Raw genomic sequence first — 22,437 nt, forward strand, 5'->3', positions numbered from 1 at the left:
AAAAAAAATAAAAATAAATAAAACCAGCTTAACACGTTTAAATTCCTTCGTCATTTCCTTGTTCTCATGAGTGGAAAAAACATTGGTACATTGTTGATTTACATTTAAATACAATCACTTCTATGTGAAATGCAGTCAGAACAGCCGTATTTTACAATTGCTGATTATATAAAAATTACATTAAAAAGAAAATTACATTTGCTGTTGACAGGGATGGGCAGTATTTATTTATTTATTTTATTTTTATTTTTTTATTGAGCATATATAAATTATACAATTTCAATCAAAAATATAAAAAAGGCTACATTTTTTGTGTGTAAATATACATACAAAACAAAGCAGAAAAGACAAACAATGTGGAAGTAGAATACAATTTTTTAGCAAGAAGTACAATAAGAGTTTATATATATATATGTATGAAAAAAATGGAAGAAAATACGTGTTTATACAGATACTGATTGTAAGAAGTCAATGAAGGGTTACCAAATATTATAAAAATCTGAGAGATTGTCCTTCAACAGATATCTAATTCCCTCTAAGTATAAAAGTATTAGAGAGATCTCGAAGCCACATTTTGTCGGTAGGTATCGTTGGTCCTTTCCATGACATCAAAAGTAATTTTTTTTGCAGTAATAAGAGAGTAGGAAATGAACCGCTGTTGGGCTGAAGTAAATTTTCTAAATAACTCTGATGTGTTAGGAATAATCAACAATGGTTCAGGTAACAGTGTAGTCTTAGAAATTCTTGACAATACATTAGATACATCAGACCAGTAGCTTGTGACCTTCGGGCAAGAAAAAAAAGAATGGAAAAGTGTTGCATTAAGGGACTGACATTTATCACAGTTGGATAAGGCGTTTGGGAAAATGTTGTGGATCTTTACTTTTGAAAAGTGAAGCCTATGTATAATTTTGAATTGTATAAGACAATGTCTCGTATTATAGGAGCAGGAGTGTATGTGTTCCAAAGATACTTTATGGGCAGTATTTATGATAAATGTATTTCAAATACGCATTTCAAATAGTATTTTGGAATTTGTATTTGATAGATTTGATGAAAACGGGTTCATATTTTGTATCAGAATACTTTACTATGTTGTATTTTTGTAGTTTCTGTAAAATACTATGCAAGAAGTCTACGGTACATGATGACATCTTTAAAATATTCCTGAGATCAGAACAGAAAATGAAATTACACTTAAAGAAAGCAACATACAGTACAAATGGTGAGGGTATATTCAGAAGCAAGTCAACAACCATTAAAGCTAGGATAGTGAGTAATGCTAAGACCAGAATTATATAATGTCTCTATAGTGTACAATTTAGCATCTTTCCCTAAGAAATGAGAAAGAATAAAATATCAGTCATGAAGAACAAGATGAGGAGCTTCAGAACATCATCAATCTCAGTGCTGCAAGTGAAAATGCAAAGAAACTTTAGAAATGTAAAATGCCTAAATATGGTATGCTGGTGTTTTTAAGAGGGTCATCTGAGACTCAGTTAAATAAGAACTAAAATAATTTTGGGAGAATACGTATACTTTACAAATAATGGATGGATTGTAATTTGTATCTCAAAGAACACAATTTATCTTTGGGTTACAAGTCCAACTTACCAACCATTATGCCACAACCAAAAGTGGCAGAGAAAAGTTGTTGCTATCAAAAATTGTTTACTTTACCAAGCCAATTTAATGGTGAAGGGACTGATCCAGTAGGCCTATTGATGAAAGGATTATAAAGAAATGTCATGCTCCATTTTAAAAGTTTTTTGTAGTATTTTTTAAAATAAAAAAATACAGTACTTTATTTTGATACATGTTACGGTAGCTGTATTTTTGATACACTTAAAATAAACATATTTAATTCCCATAAAATAGGGGAATAAAAATATAAAAAATAACAATGTACTTATGCCCATCCCTGGCTGTTGATTAACTTCAGGCCGTCCAAGATGTATAGTACTGTAGGTTTTTTTTTCTTCAATTGAAATTAACTTAAAAAAAAAAAAAAAAAAAAAAACATTGTTCATAAAATTATTAAGTCTACCAGTATTTGAGAGAAAAAAAGGTTCATTAAAACTATAAAAGTAACCCCAGTGATTGTACATCATGAGTCACCATCATGTAATGAACATTAAAAAAATATAACCTCAGGATGAGTAAATAAAAGCTTTTTTTTGGTGAACTATGCCAACTTTGCTCAATTAACTTGCATACAATGTACACTCAAAAAAATGATATGTTGGCGTTAATTAACTTTTTTTTGTCCACTGGTTCCACGTAACCGAGTTAAGTTACCTTTAAGAAAGAATATTAATTTTAGTAAACTTAAGTTAGTTACATAAAGGTAATGTAATGTTGTTTAGTTCAATCAACGTAACATTTATAATTTAGCTTTAATCAATGTAGTTATTTAGGTTCAATTATTCTAAAATTGATATTGTTATGTTTAACCAAATAAAAAAACATTTTCCGTTTCATTGAGTTTATTCAATAGCATTTTTACAGATTTACACATTTTCCAGCAATAAAATGATTGTCAAAATCCAAATACTGTCTTTATCTGTATCTTCACTTATTACAATAAGTTAAAACATTAATACTAATAAAATAATAGTAATACAAGTATGAAATAAATTGAAAACAATAAATGATTTAAAAAATATGCTTACGACTCCGCCCACCGTGTCGACCTGAGGTAACCATTTCGAAACGACGATGGACAACACTGACCATAGCGTTGCTGTACACTGCCTCGGGTGCCTGACGGTTCAGGAGGAACTCTCAGGGCACTTGAGGCAGGTCTGCATGAGCGGCGCTGAGGAGGCCCTGGTCCTGGAGGAGGTGGCTCGTGCCTTGGAGTCGCGCGCCAGGTTTGTCACAGAGGGGAGGGTGGTAGGCCTGGCGGAGGTGCGGGGCCTTGTGCAGGAGGACCCCACCTGCGGCTCCTTGGCCGAGTACTTCGGGGCCAAGGGCTTCCTCGTCGCGGAGCAGCCCATTACACTCAGCAGCGGCAGCAAAAGTCCATGTCCGTCCACTATGGAGGCGGATATGGCTGAGGTCTCCCTTCACCTCGGCCAGCGGTGCGAGCTGCCTCCCAGGACCCAGACGGATTTTCGCAGCTTCTGCGTTGCCACTCTAATGTGGCTACACCGTCTGGGTCCTGGAAGCGTCAGGGAGCTTAGGGTGCGGGAGTGGCTGGGCAGGCGGCCAGAGGGAGAGGCTGTAATCCAGACGCTTCCCGGGAAAACCGTGAGCCTGAGCCGGAAAGAGGAGGAGTGGCTGGAATGCTATTACAGGCACATCCGGCCGCTCTGCCTTAGGGCTCGGGCTCCGGGGGCAGAGGACAAGGGATGCTTCTTCCTGGGAGCGTCAGGACTCCTCCTCACTAACCCCAGCCAGGACGTCCTGAAAGCAAAGTACGTCAAGAGGCAGCCCGCGCCGCCCGCTACCACCGCTGCTATGTCTTCTCCTCCGGCTCCAGCTTCGGCTTCTCCTCCAGCTGCACTGTCTCAGCCGCCTGCTCCACCTGGCGAGGAGAGGCCGTCCACCTCTGGCCTGCAGCCCCCTCCATTGCCTCCGCCTCGTTATTGGGGGGCTTTTCAGGACAAGTTTCCGGTAGGCTTGGGTGGGAAGCCCACTAGTAGGGCGGAGGCAGCCGCGATCGGGTTCACCGACCGTGGCTACTACCATCACTGGAGGCGGGAGCAGCTCGGAATCCGGACGCATCATCTCCTTGAGCGGTGCAGCGACCGGAAGGGCCGGAAGCCTTCCCAGGCCCGGGTGCAGAGTGCCATTAGGGCTGAGACTGCATGGACCACCGGCGTGCCGACGGTGGACGGCGTCCTGGCAGAGTGGGAGCTCTCGAGGGCGCTGTCCGCCGTCACCAGTGACCAGCAGCTGGTCATGTCGGTGGTCCAGCAGTCTTGGAAAGGACTGGAGATCCAGACCGTTGGGGACAAAGGCGGAGGAGTCGTCACCACCATGCTCTTTAAAAAAGGAGAAATTATTTGTGATTACCATGGGGAGGAGTTGTCGGACGAGGAGGGCTTAAGGAGACGGGAGGCCCTCCCCCGTGTCTCCTCCTCCTACATGTATTTCTTTAAAGGGCTTGGTGGGAGGACCCTTTGCCTGGATGCCCAGTCCTGGCCCTGCCCCTGTCACCTGGGCATGGAAACCTTCGGAAGGCTTATGAACCACTCCCGGCACCGCAACAACGTGCGGCCCTTTGTGAAGCTTCTAACGCTGCCACAGGGGCCACGGGAGTGCGTTCTATTCAGCGCCCTTCGGGACATCTCCATGGGGGAGGAGCTGCTGCTGGACTACGGCATTAGACGGGGGTCCTTCCGAGGAGAAGGCAAAAACTTAGATTGGCTGGACTGGGCGCGCAAGTCGCATTAAGAAGCATTCTTAATTCTTAAATTTTTTTCTATAATTAGCACATCTTGGGTGTATCGCCTTTTCTTGTTGATTTGCTGAATGTGTCCTCAATTGTAAGTCACTTTAGACAAAAGAGTCTGCTAAATGTTAATGTAACTAGTGTAGATTCATAAGGTGGTGTTGCACATCAAGGTTTGTGCTTCATCATGCCCAGCATCCTAAAAAAGTCAGGTAAAAAAATTAAAATTTACCAACAGATCAAAGGAGAAAGGAGGAATTGGTTTAAGAGGAAAATACAAAATGTTTAAAAAAAATAAAATAGCTTACCATGTACTCCCTCACTTAGGGGCTTTGAGGATGCATTCACACCTTTTTTCCACTGGTGATGTTCTAAATAACATGATATGACAATTAGTAATTTACTAAATAATTAGTAGTTAAAATTACTAGTAATTTTTACTGTACATCATTTTAATGTATAGGCATCTGAAGGCATAGTACCTGGATGATCCACAGTCTCCTCAGCCAGATATGGGACTTTAGAGGTTGAGCTGTAAACCTGTGTGGGAGAAAATAGATGCGAGTGAGCAAAGATTTAAAATAATAAAATATAATAATATACATAGCAAACTACTAAACTTAAAAATTTAAACGTGTTAGATGACCAAACAAATAAGCTAACATTAAATATGTCATCATGCTAGATGTCATCCTATTTAAGTGCCACATATGCTTGTCAAGATTTTTTTTTTAAGTTAACAGGCTTGAATACAATTAAATAATAAATAACAATGTGCCAACACCACATTTTAATTAATATTATGTAAGTTATCAAAACTGGCATTCAAACTCGACAAACCGCTTGACACTCATTTAAAATAAAGACTATCAAATCAAATAAAAAATCAAATCACTTTTATTGTCACATTATCAGCAGCACGTGTGCTATGATGAGTGAAAAGCTTAGACTATTCTAACATGACTATTCATTACTACCAACGTTAGCAACTTTATTTTGGAGGAGTAAATATATACCAAGTATAAAATTTCACAGGAATGCAAAACAAACTATACATGTATCTGTCTATAATGTGGAAAAGACACAGGTAACATGGCAATTTCATAGCAATACTACACACAAACACAACATAGTATTACAAGAGAGTACATTTATGATTCAAATGTTGTCACAGCCTCAGTATAAATACATAAAAAGTAAAAAAAAATCTCACCTGTGTGTCCACATTGGGGAAAGCTTTGTGCACGTTCGCAATTTGTACTGTAATCTTCATCTTTTGATTCCCATAATATGGCGCCGAACTGAGAGTGATCGTTGTGGTTTGAATCTTCTTACTTCCTGTGTTGTTTTGAAACTGCGCATGTGCAGATATTACTCCACCTATTGACCAAAATGCAGTACTGCAGAAGCAACACAACTCCCTTTCATTCATGTTACATAAGCAAGCTGTTTAAATGTGAAAACTTACTTTTTCAATTTTTTCCAACACAACACATAAGCGAATTGTTTACTTTAAACATAGTTACATTCTTTGGTCCAACTAAAGCCATAATTAATTTTTTTGAGTGTAAGAAACTGCACATTTTTCATTAGAGATGCCTCTACTCTATTATAAATATGTAAACAAAAGATTTTAAAAGCAAAAAAACTGTTATTTGTACATTTACACTTACAGTTAGTGAACAGGCCAACCTGTTGCACCACATTCATCAGATTCCTTTCGGCACAATGAACAACAAGTTCTATTTTTTTCATGCAACTTTTTTCACTGAAAAAAAATAAAGGGATTCCTGCTCATTTCAGAAAATTGGATTACAGTTATTATAATGTACTTCCCTTAACTACAGTTTGCAGATTTTTTTTTCTTAAGGTTAAATCTATCAAGATGAATATGCCTATTGAGAAACAATGGAGTATATGCACAGCTAGTGTTTTTCAGCCAATGATAAATTTAAGGTTAAAGGTTTCTGTGACTATTTTCAATTGTATAAGGTTACTCTTACTGCATCAACATCGTAATGTAATGAAAATTTAATCAGCTAAATAAACTTAAGCATTCATTTAATTGTTCAAGCATAAAACGAGATGAAAGACCACGTAACTTCTAGCGCTGTCAGGACCAGCAGGCTAGCGCAGAAACTCCATTCACAATACTGAGGTAAAATACATTTTCATATACTAAAGAGATGGCAGGGAGCAACTGAATTTAATGCAGTCCTTCTTGTCTGGTCTGAGACCCACTTTTTATCAAATATCTATTAGGCAGTGAAGATCACTTATTTTTTAAAGAAAAGAGATCTTAAACGTGGCAATTTTGCATTGGAAAGACACCGGAAAGTTCTCTAGAAGCCATTGGGCGGGCTAAACATTAAAAGTCTGTGTGCATATACACATTTACTAAGAAACAAATGTTAACTATGAAATACAGTGCGTCACAGAGAGGCTGTGACTACGACTTATTTAGGCAAGTTTGTGAGAGTGCATTAACTCACACAAACAGTTTCTGCTGTACACACAATCTAGATGCAAGCAGAAAAACACCAAGGCCCAGTTTCACTAACAGGGCTTGGATTAAGCCAGGACTAAGCCTTAGTTAAATTAAGCTATTAAGGCCACATTTATAAAAAACGGCCTTAGCAAAATATATTGCTGTGTGCACCTGGAGACAAAAAAATGACACTGACTTATATTTTAAGACACCTCTTGACTAGCCTTAATCCTGGTTTGCAAAACCGGGGGTAAAAGTACTGTTTGTGTGGATACTTTTCTGATTGATTTAAAAATAATTTTTGCTGTTTGCTTATTTTTAATTTCCTTATTTAGTTTGAATTAACTTAACGTTTCATTTTTTAACATTTAAAATAAATCACACCAGACTCTGTTGCAAACATAATAGTTTATTTTTCCTGATTAAAACTAAGAAATGAATAAGACTCTCCTGCTTACATTCTGGGTCACCTCCAAACAACCAAACCTGCTTGCAGGAAAAGCAGCCATTTTAAAACCTCCATTTCCCCAATGATTAGGGTTCCACCATTTTCAATGACATCATGGGGGATAAATTAAGGAATCCATTAATTTTGGTGTGACATATTTATCAGACACTTTTGGAGATATTTGTGAGATACACATGTTGTATGGTACTACCATATGTGTTGTCTCTGAGAATATTTTTGCCTTGCTTTAGAATTTTTATAACTTTTCATATGGTATGTTCTAAAAAAAAATGGGTGGAGGCGCACTCTATAAAATGGCTCCAGCATGGTGGCCATTTTAGAGAATAATATAACTTTTAATAATAAAACTACAACATACCTCATGTAAGTAAATAAAATAAGTGCTCAGTTACAATTCTAGGGATTTCAGGAGTTCAGTGTGCAGGGGGGAGGAACTTAACATGCAACACCGACTGGCACCTGGACTCTGGGGTCTGTGGGATTGGGGCAGAGCAATGACAGCATCTGGTTGCACAACTAACGTTAGCACAATAGGTGGTGAAATGCACAAAAAATGCATTTCGCTAACAAACTAAAAAAAAGAAAAAGAAAAAGAAGGCCATTTTTAGAAAATGATATATATAAAACTATTTTAGGGATACATTGGCAATTATAGAGAGCGTTTATTAGGTATAGAAGATTCGGGTTTAGGTTCTAGATTATAGGCTAACATTTATGGATGAGAGTATTCTTAATTATGGCCATAAAGACCCTATATGTTAGAGGAGCTGAACACGCAGCACTGAAATGAGTATGTGGTTGGAATGCAAACATTGGAGTATGTGAAACATCAAAAGTTTTTTTTTTCCGTCTCTTTCTCTCCCTCCCTTCTTGTTTCTTTTTTCCTTCCCCTTTCTAATATTCAGACTAGAATATTCAGTATAGAAACAAGTAATGAACACAAATATGTTTGAGGGCTGAATAGAGTCAATTTCTTCCTTAAAGATATAATAGATGGTATGTAATATAGGGTAAATAATGACATTTTTAGATATTTGAGTGACATAGGTTTAATTTTTTTATCCTCTCCATTTCCACTCCTTATCCATAATAAGTTGCACTCCAATACAGTAGGTGGTGGAAAATGCACCGTTAAGTTGGTTTGCCAACCGCCTGATAAAACTCCAGAAGAAGAAAAAAAACATTTTAGAAAGTTTTTGCTTTTCAGGATAGTTGTTGTGTTTGTGCCTGACTGTTGGCAAAGCCAGAACACACATTAACTCTGTAAATGTTGTATATAATTCTCTAGAAATAAAAAGTATTTAGTTTTTTGGGGATCCACAATTTTTATTTTTTGCTTTGTACTTCAATAAACAGCTTGGACTGAACTTAACATCACTGATTTTGTACAAATGCACTCTGGTACATCCAAACCGGGTGTCATTGATATTCATGTCATTCAATTGAAACATTGTTGAACCTTACTTTCTATCTGTTAACCAAAGAGAGAGAGAGAGAGAGAGAGAGAGAGAGAGATAGAGAGAGAGAGAGAGAGAGAGAGAGAGAGAGAGAGAGAGAGAGAGAGAGAATGTGTTTTAAAATAAAAGCAAATTGAAATTGAAGTTCAATGTAGATTTTAGTAGTTGTTTAAACAATTAAATTTTTAGTTAACTTACATGTCAGAGTAAAAGAAAATTTTAAACTATGTAACTAACAATTAAGTAATTTTTTAAGTAACTTAAAGAGATTGTTCCCTAAATCCGAAGTTCTGCCATCATTTTCTCATCTTCAGGTAGTCCCAGTCCTACAAAACCAATAGAACTTGGCACGTTGTTAAGCAAAATGTCCAATTCCTTTTCAATGACAAAAAGCTGATTTTCCATAACCTAAAAGGAGCAGCGAGTAAATAAGTAAAAAAAAAAAAAAGTATCTTTTATCGTGTGTTGTCACATAGCATCCGCTCGGACAAAGTAATAAATCCAAAAAACAGAAAATTGACTGTCAAAACAGTAATTAGCTCATAAAATAGTTCAGCTACCTAGTATAGGCTACAATTTTATTTCAAATTTTAAATGATAACTACATGTAGCAAGTTAACATAGCTACATACAGTACCACTTTTTGTTCTGATGACTTGTATGACCACTGAGACTCTATAAGCCTCAGAGGCATAATATTTTGTCCAAGAAACAGCCTGTTGACTGCATTTGACTAAGTGACAGCCATTTAAAAATTGGTTAAGGAATAAACTGGCACTGAAAAAAAATAGCCTAGGAAAACACATAAAACAACTTAATACAAACATGTCATTGAAAAATAATATTTTGATAAATGGAAAGTAATGTTTAATACGACAAACAAAAATACCTGATATTCCAATACCTTAACAAAACAAATAAATAAACAAAATCAAACAAACAAACAAACAAACAAACAAACTGACATTCAATCTGGAGTACAATCAATCCATTAATCTGGAATCGACTTTTTAAAAATCCATGTGGGAACCCCGTGAGAGGGTCTCACTGATGCCTGTGGGGCTAGAGTACACCAAAAAAAAAAAAAAAAAATATATATATATATATATATATATATATATATATATATATATATATATATATATATATATATATATATATATATATATATATATATATATATATATATATATGTATATATATATATATATATATGTATATATATATATATATATATATATATATATATGTATATATATATATATATATGTATATATATATATATATATATATATATATATATGTATATATATATATATGTATATATATATATATATATATGTATATATATATATATATATATATATATATATATATATATATATATATATATATGTGTATGTATATATATATATATATATATGTATATATATATATATGTATATATATATATATATATATATATATATATATATATATATATATATATATATATATATATATATAAAATAAAGTTAAAAAAAAATAACATTTACATAATTCATTAAAAACCTAAAAATAAAACCAATAAAATGATTCAAAATGGCGTCCGAAAATAAACCCTTTGAAGTACTGCTTAAAAAGCAAAACAGCGGCAATAAAAATTACGCAGGTCATGAACTCTCATACAATATTTATTATATAGTTGATAGCAGGACATCATAAAAGTATGTTTAAATTCACAGAAAGACTAGTCAAAAACAGTGCACATGATGGAAACTTTACTCTCATGAGGCCACAGGACTGGATTTATAATAGAAGTGAAGTGATAAAACTGACACTGTTAGATCAATCTCAATAAGACAATGCAAATGTAGTGTGTCCATATGTCATTCATATTTCACACATTAAAACAGGCATGCATTTTAGTAGTCACAAAGTAATTCCCAAAAGAACAGCCCAGTTTTCTCTTTTGGATGCAGCCAGTGTATTTCTAACAGAGGACACTTGTAAATATGAGAAGGGGTTAATTAAAGCAACAAGACATTTTCTTCATCAAGCACCTCTAAAAACTATAGCATTACTTTTTTTAATGCACTTACTTTTTAACTCAAAGTATTCTCATGACATTTAAAAAAATATTCTAATGAAGGGGGAGGGGGAAAATTATGAAGTGGGTAAACCTTAGTTAAAAAAAGCAGACAAGGCAATATAATCATAAGCTAAAGTTGATGAATTTGACATGCCAAATCCCAAAAAGAGTAGCCCAGTGTTTCAATGCAAAAAAAAAAAAAAAAAAAAAAAAAGCAATTTCTTTTAACCTCTATTATTGATATAGCTTTTAACTTTAGGTAATTCTCACTATTAACTGGTGGCTTCTTACCTGCCTATTATTAACATTTTGGCTGTTTATTTGTACTTATAAAACATATGGTTTGCATGATCTTATTATTTCTTAACTAATCCCTAAATTAATTAATACCTTAATTACTATTAATAAAAACCAAATTAGGAGTTTACAGAGGCAAAAGTCATAGTCAGTGGTTTATTAACAGTGAAAACTTTAACTTAAAATAAAGTGTGACCATTGTTTTTAACTAAAATCTTTCCAGCTGCAGATTATAATAAAATGTAGCCTTAATTTAATATTAGACCTGTTGATTGTAAGTCATTTTCATTAATATATGAAAACACAAAAACACCTCTTCCCAAAATAACAGACAGTGCAGTTTACATATAGTTGCATTGTAGATTTCTTAATTTTTGTAAAAGGCTGGTTAATGATTGATAAAGTAGACTTTGGATAATGCAGTAGCTGATTACGCATTCATAGGATCTGAGCTGTAACTGTTAGGAGATGCAGGTCCTGAGAGGGCACTGGCTTCAGACACGTTGTACATATCTGCAAATAGTTAAGTGTGTGTTACTTGAAGCATTCCTGTATCCGTCAATGATGTTGAATTACAGAATACATGATCATTTTAATCAGTTTTAATTGTACAACTTACGTCTTCTCCTCCTCCTTTGAAAGAAACCCAGTCCACTTGAAGATGATGGTCCTCCACTAGTACTCTGTAATTTAGAATCAAATATATTATCAGTACAGTACATCCATCATTATGAAGAACTCATTAAGATGCATTATTTTGTAGCCATTTACCCTGGTACGGTTAGAGCTGGTAAGGTTCCTTAGTGACAACGTTCCTGCCAGTGCTTCACGAACCTGAAACCATATAGGGCAAAATGGGTTAAAGCTCTGTGGAGAAAAAGCCCCTAATACCAATAATACACAAGAATTCTGGGTAAAATTGCAAAGCAACAAATATGTTTTACCTTGCCGTCCAAAAGCACTCCAAACACCAAAATAAAGAATCCCTGTGGAAGTGAAAAAATGTTACAATTAATTTAGACTAGTTGTAATGCTGTTTAATTTTTATGTGCACAACTTTGCATTATCAGGTTAAAACATGAGGCTTTGAATTAAAGATTAGAATAAATATTGCAATTAGGGCTGTGCATTGGCAATGGCCACACAATACGATACATTTAACAATACACGGGTCACGATATGATATATGACACATGTCGTACAATATTACTAGTGTTGGGCAATACAGTGTTTTCTAGTAATGCCTAACTGTAATGACATTACTTTAGACAGTTACTAATACTGTAATGCATTACTTTTTTATTTTAGTAAAACCGTCACCATTACAACATGATGCGTTTGTCTGTTTCTTGTTAAATTAATTAATTTTGACTGCAGTCTTGCAGTCATTTTCCTGCATACAGCGGCGATGCATTGTGGGATTGGTGGATGCCAACCAACCACCGTAAAGACGCATGTGTATGAGGTGCCAGACTGGACAAAAATTAAGCGAAAGCAGAGAGATCAACTGCACGAGAGACCAAATGCAAGCAAGGTAGGCAGAATGTGCACACGAGAGAGACCGAATGCGCTCGAGGCAGGCCGAGTGTGTGTGTGTGAGCACCTAATAAAGTTACTATTTATAATTACTAATACTACTATGTTTGTTGTTTCAAATAAATAAGCACACATTTGTTCTCTGTATAACAAAATTGATTAGTAGACACAGTGACACAGTTCTGTTATATTTCAGAACAGTTATTTAAAATGTATAGTGTTGCACGGTTCAGAAAAAAACTGCTGCGATTTTTGTTTTTTTAATTGTTTTTATTGTTACATATTTATAGCTGTATACAACAGCAGATTTTGCACTTTGAATATACACAACTTACTTTCCATAAGTTGTTAATATGCCACATTTAATTTGTTAGTTTGAAAATTGCTCATCGATATCATTTTTAAACAGCTGTTATGTTTTTTATGTGTTTAAAGTGCATAAAACTTATGGTTTTCTATAATGGAAGTGTTTCACAGCTGAGTCTCACCAGATTGATTCTGAATGATAATTCTGATTATTTTCATTTATTTATTTCATAAAGGTTTTTTGTGTAGTATAATGTTGCTATTTTTCATACTTTTATGATGCTGAAGTGACTTTAACTTTTGCGTTTTTGTTTATGAATAAATTATTCAGCTGGTTTATAAGCCTGTGATATTTAAATTTTTGTGCTGCTGGTCTGACTTAAATAAATAACCATATAAACATACTTTTTTTCAATTCAAGTTTGTCTTGTGTTTTAGTTTGTGAGAATGCAAATAAATTAAAACTGTGAAGTTGCTCAACAGTGTATTCTCCATGCAGCACTGACGGGACATTATAAGTCCAATAATAGGAGCATTACAAATGTTCTTTGGGAAATCAACTCAAAAGTTAATTAACAGTAATGCATTGGTTTTTGGTGTAAGTAATTGATAAAGTAATTGAGATACTTTTTGAAATAAGTAACTAGTAACTGTAACTACTGTAGTTGCTTTTTTCAGTAACTAGCACAACACTGGACATTAATGTGACGTGTAGAATAATGTACAGCAAAACAGACATGATAAAAATATTTGTTCTAGACTTCCACCTCATCATTAATCTATGTAAACAATACTTTATAATAAAACAAAAACGTATTCATTTGTTAGTGTGCACCTTACACAATCAGGTATTCATCATCGTTCCACAAAAAGTAGCACAAAGGCCCACACTACTTATTTAGTCATTGCTTTCCTGCATCCCTTTTTTGTGATTACAAGACTACAGCAAAACACACTCCATGAGGGCTTTTACTCTAGGTCCAAGATAAATTTTTGATTCTGTTTGAATCACATTTATTTAAAATCAATGATTTTCCATAAAATTGTGTAAGCTGAGTGCTTTTTTTGAAAACTGACACTGTTTCAATGCACTATAATCTTCTATGTGAAGGTGCTTTGACACAGTCCACATTGGTAAAGCGCTATAGAAATAAAGATGAATTGAAAAAAAAATGCTTTCTCGCTACTTTAGCATATACTGTTACTGTTACTACTGTTATCATGTCAGTAAAAGCAACAGAGGGAGCTCATGTGCAGATAAACCATCATTATACATATGCATTACATATATAACTTATGATTGTCTCCTGACTCAGGTAAACTCTGTGTTCATGACTTTCCTCAAGCCCTACAGAAGGCAACCATAGTTTTAATGAAATAGTATCAGACACTCAAGTTCATTTAAAATATATTTGAAATGTATAAATTTAGAGGTTAAAAAATTAACATAATCCTAAAAAACTGACAATTAGCCCTATTGATATTTTTACACAGCCCTAATGATAAATATTGCTATACAGTTTGCATGTAAATCAAGCACTCAAATCACAACCATAAAGTCAAAATATATAGGCAGAAAGTCGTACCTGCAGTGAATTAAGAAGTGCGAACACCACATGAACGCCTAATTCACGTGACACCATGGTTCCAATTCCAAATCCCCAAGTTAGACCGAAGATGGGAGTCAAAAAGGCCACACATCTGACAATGACCATCAGTGTATGTTTCTCATCTGGTTGAGTTGCGTCACCAACTCCTCTTCTCAACAGCTTGGACAGAACCACTATTAAAACCACAAGGTTTATGGCTACAATAGTGAGAGCTGGAATCACAAATGCCAGGAGAGCCTTGGATTCATTCCAGTTCAGCCAGCATGCTTGTTTGGAAACATAAACCTGAGGTCCAGCTGTCGATGCAACTGTAATGACTGATATGAGCAAAGGTGCACCATAGCTGATTGAAAAGGCAATGATCATCATTTTGACTCTTGACATATGGGACAAGACCATGATCGTACGGTATAAGAGCAACAGCGCTGAAATTAACATCCAGAAGAAAAGAACCAGGTAAAAAAAGTGCATGAAGAAAACTACTGAACTGCAGCGATCCGCAGGGGTTGGCTGCTCTTTTGAGATCGCAGCTCCAATGATAAAACAGACATCTGCGATCAGCAGGGAGATGGCAATGTTTACTATGGAGACATGTCGCATGTAGGAGGTGTCATTTCTTGTTGTAGACCTCCATACAATAGCTTCTATAATGATGCACAAAATCAAGCTGGCCATTGAAACAGCTACACCAATATAAGTTATATAGTCAAGGACCGTATTGTCAATGGAAAATGGTGACATTAGCATTGAAAAAGAGGTTGTGTGGTTGCATTCACAAGTGATTATGTCTGTTTCGTTCCCATTACTTATGTAAGGCTTTGCTTCACATCCATAGGAATCCCATACGCTGAGATTGAAGTTCCAAAAGACACACTGAGGAATTCCCAGAGTCTCATTATTAAGGCCATAAGCAAACGAAATGTTGTTAACTGTTTGATTAACCTTTACAACAACCACATCTCCAACAATTCTCAAATCTGATTGCCCACTGCTATTATTATTATTAGTAATATTAAAATTAGTAGTAGTATTACGAGCAGGTAAGATACGTTTAAGTGTTGTGAAGACTATTACTGTTAAGGAGGTTGCATTAAAAACTTGCGGTATCAGAATCTCAGTAGTTGAGTTTGGCAAGCTTGATACCCCCATGTATTCAGAAGTTATTACAGTTCTATTCAACTCAACAACTTTTTCACTGATTGTAAAATTGCCTTCTGTGAGACGACTACTTATTTGCTCTACAGCGCTCAAAAGTGTTGCGCTTGTGTCGTTACTGGTAAGGTTTTGCCATGAATTAATGGATTCTTCTGAAACAAGAACATTCACTGTTGTAATAAAATCCTGAAATGAAAAAAAGTAAATTAGATACTGTATAAGATTCTGTCCGATGGGATAACAATAATCTGCAAATATTTTATAGTGATAAAAAAAGAAAGTCTGACGGCACATTTTGACATGTCTATCTATTCATAACGTAATTTCATACCTTCATTATAGGCTCACTGATGACAACTGTTTGTGACTGAGTAGCAACATTTGTAAGTATGTTAACAATTGTCTGCACTGTCACAGGAGACTGGGTTATCGTTTGATCATTGTTCACTGTAGCAGCACTGAGCTGAGATACAACATTTGGTATGTCCTGTGGTTTTAAGGCCTAAATCAGAAAGTAAAGAAAAAATGTTAATATCAGAAGTATAATAAATGAGTATCTGCTAACTGTACAGGCATAGATTGCGAAGATTACCTCAGATTGCTTTTCAAGGTCCTTAAATACTTTTAGCACACAGTTTTTATCGGTTTCCACCTCCCACTTATTATTTTGACATTTATAAATTATGGTGCCTTCCATGCCAGGATAACATGGTCCTTCTGTTCTTTCACCATTTGCTCCATCTCCAAGTGTTACATTTTTACACATAAATTCTGAAAAAAAAAAAAATAATAAAAAAAAACATATTTTAAACGGCTAAAACTGAGAAAAAAAAACAGAGTGAAGCCCGTTATTTTCCATATCACTGAGAAACTTAAAGTTACTTCTATTTCAATAGCAAGTTTTTTTGACTGGGAATGAGAACAAGTTGATATACAAGAGGCATCATTGGGGAAAAATATTTCTTAGACGTTTCTTGGATATAATATTTCTTATTCCCAATGAATCAGGGTAATTGGGATGCTTTATGACATCTTGCAATATTTGGAATGGTGTAAAACTTTGCATTAACTCATAGACTGTGACAGTTTGCAAAGGAAATTAATACTTTTGGACAAGTTTTTTTGTTCCAATGTCAATAAAACCTGAGAAATATTTTCCCCCATAATGATGCTTAATGCTTCTTGTACATCTTATTATCTTTTGGGAGAAGCCAATGTCATTTGCAGGTAAAAACCAAGTTTCTGGTGAAAGAAAGTAATTTTAAGTAAACATTTTGACAGAATATGAATAAATATATGCTTAAATGTATGTTTGGATTAAACTGAAAGAGTGAAACTGAAAACTGAATGTTCACCTCCTGTTTTCAATGTAACTGTGACACTTTTACTGCCATAGCTGAATCTTTGTAGTGCTGGATTCTTGAGGCTGCATTTAAAGTCTATACTTCCACATTCTCCAGTTTTGATTGCATGCACTAATGTAGCGCATCCATCCACTAATTGCATGAAAAATAGTGATTAAGAGCGTTAAAACATACAAAGTGTAAGGTTTTTAACTGGAACTGAAATCTCCAAATTGTGTGCATGTACAACCTGAAGTTGTTACGACGTCATCAGGAGCTTTTGTTGTCCAGTCCACAGTGTTGTTGCTTTGTTCACAGCATGTCAGATTAATATTCTGGTTTACACACCCAAAAGATCGTACATTTGCACCCACGTCGATAACTGGAGTTGGTTTAATACTTATATCTTGCCACTGAATGTATGGTACTGCCCTAGCTATGATACATGCGTATCGACCTGCAAGTGAAATTTTACATGTTTGTTTACAAACAAAACAAAACAATCAAAACCAACACAAAAGGAAGACATTTTAAAGAAAGTTTGGAATAACAACAAGTCATACATTTGACAAACTCAGGCATTCATTTCAAGCCTGTATGAGTTTCTTTTATCCAAAGAATATTGTGTGGAAATGTTCTAAAAATGTTCAACAACACAAAAGACATTAAAGTATCATCAAAGTATTATTCGGGCCTGGTGCAGCTATTGTTCAGTGAGAGGTATAGTACACTTTCTCAACATTTACAGAATCATTTCATGCTTTCACATTTAGTGAGAATTGTTCTGTTCATTATCTTAATCTAAATTTGGCTATGCTCTCGAACAAAAAAAGTTTTATTAAAAAATCAAGTATACCTCTTATTCTTCGCAATAGCACTCTCTCAGTTAGCATATTTCAAAATATGAAATTTCTTCGAAATACACCTTTGTTTGTTGTAAATAAGCACCCCCTATGGGCAAGAACTACATAATTTGCCTTTAAGCATTTACTTAGTTCAAGTGTGCCACCCAGTTGTTGTCTTCAACCAGGAACAGTCAATATGCAAGGTGTTAATGGGGCAAAGAAATGTGTGACTCACCTCTGTCGTTTTGATTGATGTTTCTCACAATGAGAGTGCTATTGTTGTTTAAAAAGGTGTATTTAGTGGTGTCGGATGTAGGTTTGTCATTAACTGTCCAACTCATTGAACCATCAAAACGACGTGTACATTGCAGCTCCATATCTTGCTGAGGATACCAATCTGCAGTGGAAAATTTTGTTTCTTCTAAAATTTAAAAAACCATAAAAATAAAAAAAATGTGTCAGACTTCGTTAATATGGGTTTGTTAATGCAACATTTTTGCAAGAAACACTCACTGTTATAATAAACTGAATATGATATAAATGGATTATTATTATTATTATTTATTTATTATTATTTTTTTTTACAGTTTTAGGTCTAGATACGGACTACACTTACCACTTTGAGAAAAAGCATTGGCAGGTATATTGAATGTAGGATCTCCTGTTCGGAGAGTGGTTGCAACCTGTTGGTTTACTGCTACGAATGCATCAATACTGGGGCTACTGGCAGTTGCTACATCAATTGTATAGTCTGCTAAAATGCTACCAGGTCTGTGAAGCAACAAACAAAACCAAAGCAATGTGAAAACACTGTTTTAACACAACTGTTAAAGTCTGCATGAACCAGAAGCTGTACTAACAATGTAAGCTAAAAAAATGTACATGGTTTGTTTCATGTGTACTTTAATGACTTTATTTTTGGGCAAATGAGACCCTTCATATACAAGAGGATTAGTCATTATGTTTAAAGTTATCAGTTTCTAGCAAATCAGTGAATCTGTAAGTCAATTTAACGGATCAGTGTATGCACTATCAATATAATAGAATAAAACAAATATATACTGTAGATTTTACTGCAACAAAGGCAGGACCAGGGCGCTTAAATTAGTACTGGATAATTGGTACTTTTATGTTTTACTTGATTTTTTATTCTCAACTGTTCCCTAGCCTGACTGTTAGTACTTCTTAACGTTCACTCCAAAGCATCTTTGAAAAAGGTGTCTAGTAGCTCCACAATGTCATTTGCTACTTTAAATATACAAATTAAGGCTACTTTGTACCATTTGTTTTATCATAGATCTGCTACAAAAAATAAATAAATAAATGAATAAATAAATTATAATATAATAATAATTTATATATAATCATATATAATAAAAAATATTCAATAAAATCAATAAATATCTGTATTATTGTTGTGGCTGAGGTTTTATATTCAGATTTGTTTTTTATAAGTCAATCTTTATTGTTTTTGAGATCAACACAGACCTTGTTAGTGAATGTTTAAATTGTAGCCTCACCTGAAGCCAGTGACTTTTACTGAGCCTTTCACAAAGCCAGCCACATTTTTGTAATTGGCCTCAACCTGTAACATGTAAGAGTAACATGTAACAGCGTTATTAGAAAGTAATGTTAATGATAAACCCATGTTGCCAATGATAAATTAGATCAGTCGTTTTTATTAACAACAAATGGAACAATCAATAAAGTAATTAGCATATTTAACCAAAAATATTCTTAAGTTCAGTCTGCCTCAAATGAAAAATTCCTCACTATTTAAATATTTATTATTATTTTTTTAAGCATAAACAACCAATACTCACCGCTGACTCAATTTTTGCTTTATACAAAATGTATTTTTTATCATCAGGCTTATTGAGGCCAGTATAAAAATCTTCGTCTATTTTTAATGACATTTTGATAGCTGAAAAAAAAAAAAATTAAAATTAATTTCTTACAGTCACATAATTTTTCATGCAGAATATGAATAACCACAAGATGGGCTAATAAACTACTAAATGAATAAATTTTAGCACATTTAGTGCGCTTTTGTAATTATTTCCCTCTAATAATGTACAAAAATATGTTTGATGCATTAAAAAATCATATGAATGCACATATAATTATGAATTAAACAGTAATAATAATAAAACATCAAATATATATATTTTTCTCTACATACCCGTTACAGCTGTTGTCCCATTTACAATGTTTCAGCAAACAAAAGAAAAAAGAAATTATGAATTATGAAATTGTAACAATACAGTAATAATACAGCAGAAACCATAATAAGAATGGCTATTATAATTTCCATAATATTCAAATCAATAACTTCAATCAAGATAGCAGACTGTTAAGTAATTGGTTAAATCCTAATATGCAGGAGAGGGAGATATTATTTTTTTATACACTGTTATTTAGCAACTTTAATGCACATTTTCACATTTCTGGATTTCTCAGCAGAGGATGTTTTCATAGATGGGTAAACTTAAAATGCAGTGAATGGGAACATATGAAACATAAGTTACTGAATTGTCTGTTCTTGAATATTCTGTTTATGCATCTTTCAAGCTTGAATTATCTTAAATTAGCTTGTATTGTCTGTGCCTCAATTGTCTGCTCATGAATCGTCTGCACCTGAATCGTCTGCTCATGAATTGTCTCCACTTAAATCATATGCACCTGAATCATCTGCACCTGAATAATCTGCACCTGAAATTTCTGCTCCTGAATTGCCTGCTATAGATTTGTCTGCTCCCAAATTGTCTTTGCCTGAATCATCTGATCCTGAATCGTCAGCTCCTGAATCCTGTGCTCCCAAATTGTCTTTGCCTGAATCATCTGCTCCTGAATCGTCTGCCCCTGAATTATATGCTCATGAATCATCTGTGCATGAAACATCTGCTCCTGAATTGTCTGCTCATGAATTATATGCTCATGAATCATCTGTGCATGAAACATCTGCTCCTGAATTGTCTGCTCATGAATCGTCTGCTCATGAATCGTCTCCACCTGAATTTTCTGCTCCTGAATTGACTGCTCCTGAATCGTTTGCATCTCAATCATCTGTGCCTCAATAGTCTGCTCCTGAATTGTCTGCGTCTAAACCATTTGCACCAGAATAGTCTGCTCCTGAATAATCTGTTATCGGTTAGTCATTGCCCTGCCTACACCTTGGGGCATTACTCCTCAGTCTAAACCGTGTCACTCCATCCGAAACGGGAAGCCGAAACTGTGAAGCAACACACCCCTAAAACAGCAAACTGTGTAAACGTCCCAACATGACACTTTTGAACACATTATAATAAAAACATCTGAACTGTGTGTTGAACTCAACCTAAACTGGCACACTCAGAAGAACCATAATATTAATATTAAATCATAAAAATGAAGTAAACTATTTGCCCTTTAAACCTTTGCTTTGGATTATTTGCCTCATTAAATTTTTTCATAAAACACAAGCAAATATAACGTTTTCTTTCATTATTTTGGGTGTAATGAATAAATGCATCTAGTGGAAAAACCTAAAGATTAAACGTCTAATGATAATTTGATATCTGAAGACTTCTAATATCTTGCAACATTAATATGTGCCCAGAATAAAGGATTACACTGCTTTCAGATTTACATATATTTGTGCAATTAAAATTAGATTTGTCAGTACCAAAGCCAAATCTAAAGCTAACTAAATGTGTACTCACTTATGCTGTGGTCAATTCATGTATTTATGCACAATATACAATCATTGCATTTCAGAATTTAACTACGGGTAACGATAAACTAATATGAAAATATATTATTAATAACTTGTATATTTTGATTGCTTTACAGCATGTGTGATGTTGTTTATTGTTGGTTTAAGTTAAATGTACATCAAATCAAATGTGTCAATATAATGTTTGCCCATGCATTTAAGATTATGGGTTTCATGCAATATCCATTTTTACTACACATCTTTCCTGTGGTATATGTATGCACAATTATAGGCCAGTAGCTTTTGTTGAAAAGAAACACCAAAATAAATATTCATAATTTCAAAATGTAATGATATATCAGTTCTTTTTATATTAAATACCTGGTGTAGTAGTAGCTGGAATTACAGGTGCAGCAGTAGGTTTTGGAACTACTGTTGAAAGAAAAAAAAAAAAAAAACTTCAATAAAATATTTATCATTTCAAAATGTTATGGTATACCAGTTCCTTTTTATATTACATACTTGGAGTAGTAGATGTAGTTGTAGGTACAGGTACAGTAGTGGTTGTTGGAACAGCTGTTGGCAAATAGAAACACCTAAATATATGAATCATTCCAAGATGAAATAGTATGTCAGTTTCATTTTAATGTACATACGCGTTGGAGTAGTTGTAGTTTCAGGGGTAGTGCTTGATGGAATAGCTGTTGGACAAAAATAGAGACACCTAAATATATATGCATCATTGCAAAATGAAATGGTTTGTAACA

At 34.4% G+C, this 22,437-nt stretch overlaps 1 protein-coding gene across 1 annotated transcript in view; it reads right to left on the reverse strand.

Annotated features, from left to right (window-relative positions):
- Positions 1-10,468: 10,468 nt before the first annotated feature.
- Positions 10,469-22,437, reverse strand: part of adgrf6 (adhesion G protein-coupled receptor F6) — a 143,803-nt gene continuing 131,834 nt past the window's right edge. Inside the window, exons 271-287 of the mRNA XM_073933529.1 lie at positions 22,327-22,371; positions 22,193-22,246; positions 22,052-22,102; positions 20,159-20,167; positions 19,800-19,900; positions 19,497-19,561; positions 18,593-18,747; positions 18,212-18,397; positions 17,382-17,588; positions 17,144-17,284; positions 16,381-16,559; positions 16,120-16,290; positions 14,610-15,974; positions 12,126-12,167; positions 11,953-12,015; positions 11,801-11,864; positions 10,469-11,694 (exon numbers count right to left, since the gene is read on the reverse strand). Of these exons, the coding sequence (XP_073789630.1) occupies positions 11,612-11,694; positions 11,801-11,864; positions 11,953-12,015; positions 12,126-12,167; positions 14,610-15,974; positions 16,120-16,290; positions 16,381-16,559; positions 17,144-17,284; positions 17,382-17,588; positions 18,212-18,397; positions 18,593-18,747; positions 19,497-19,561; positions 19,800-19,900; positions 20,159-20,167; positions 22,052-22,102; positions 22,193-22,246; positions 22,327-22,371 (2,981 nt within the window). The 3' untranslated portion in view covers positions 10,469-11,611. The remainder of the gene's footprint in view (positions 11,695-11,800; positions 11,865-11,952; positions 12,016-12,125; positions 12,168-14,609; positions 15,975-16,119; positions 16,291-16,380; positions 16,560-17,143; positions 17,285-17,381; positions 17,589-18,211; positions 18,398-18,592; positions 18,748-19,496; positions 19,562-19,799; positions 19,901-20,158; positions 20,168-22,051; positions 22,103-22,192; positions 22,247-22,326; positions 22,372-22,437) is intronic.

The sequence above is a fragment of the Danio rerio genome, chromosome 20, assembly GCF_049306965.1.
Source record: "Danio rerio strain Tuebingen ecotype United States chromosome 20, GRCz12tu, whole genome shotgun sequence".
NCBI lineage: Eukaryota > Metazoa > Chordata > Actinopteri > Cypriniformes > Danionidae > Danio > Danio rerio.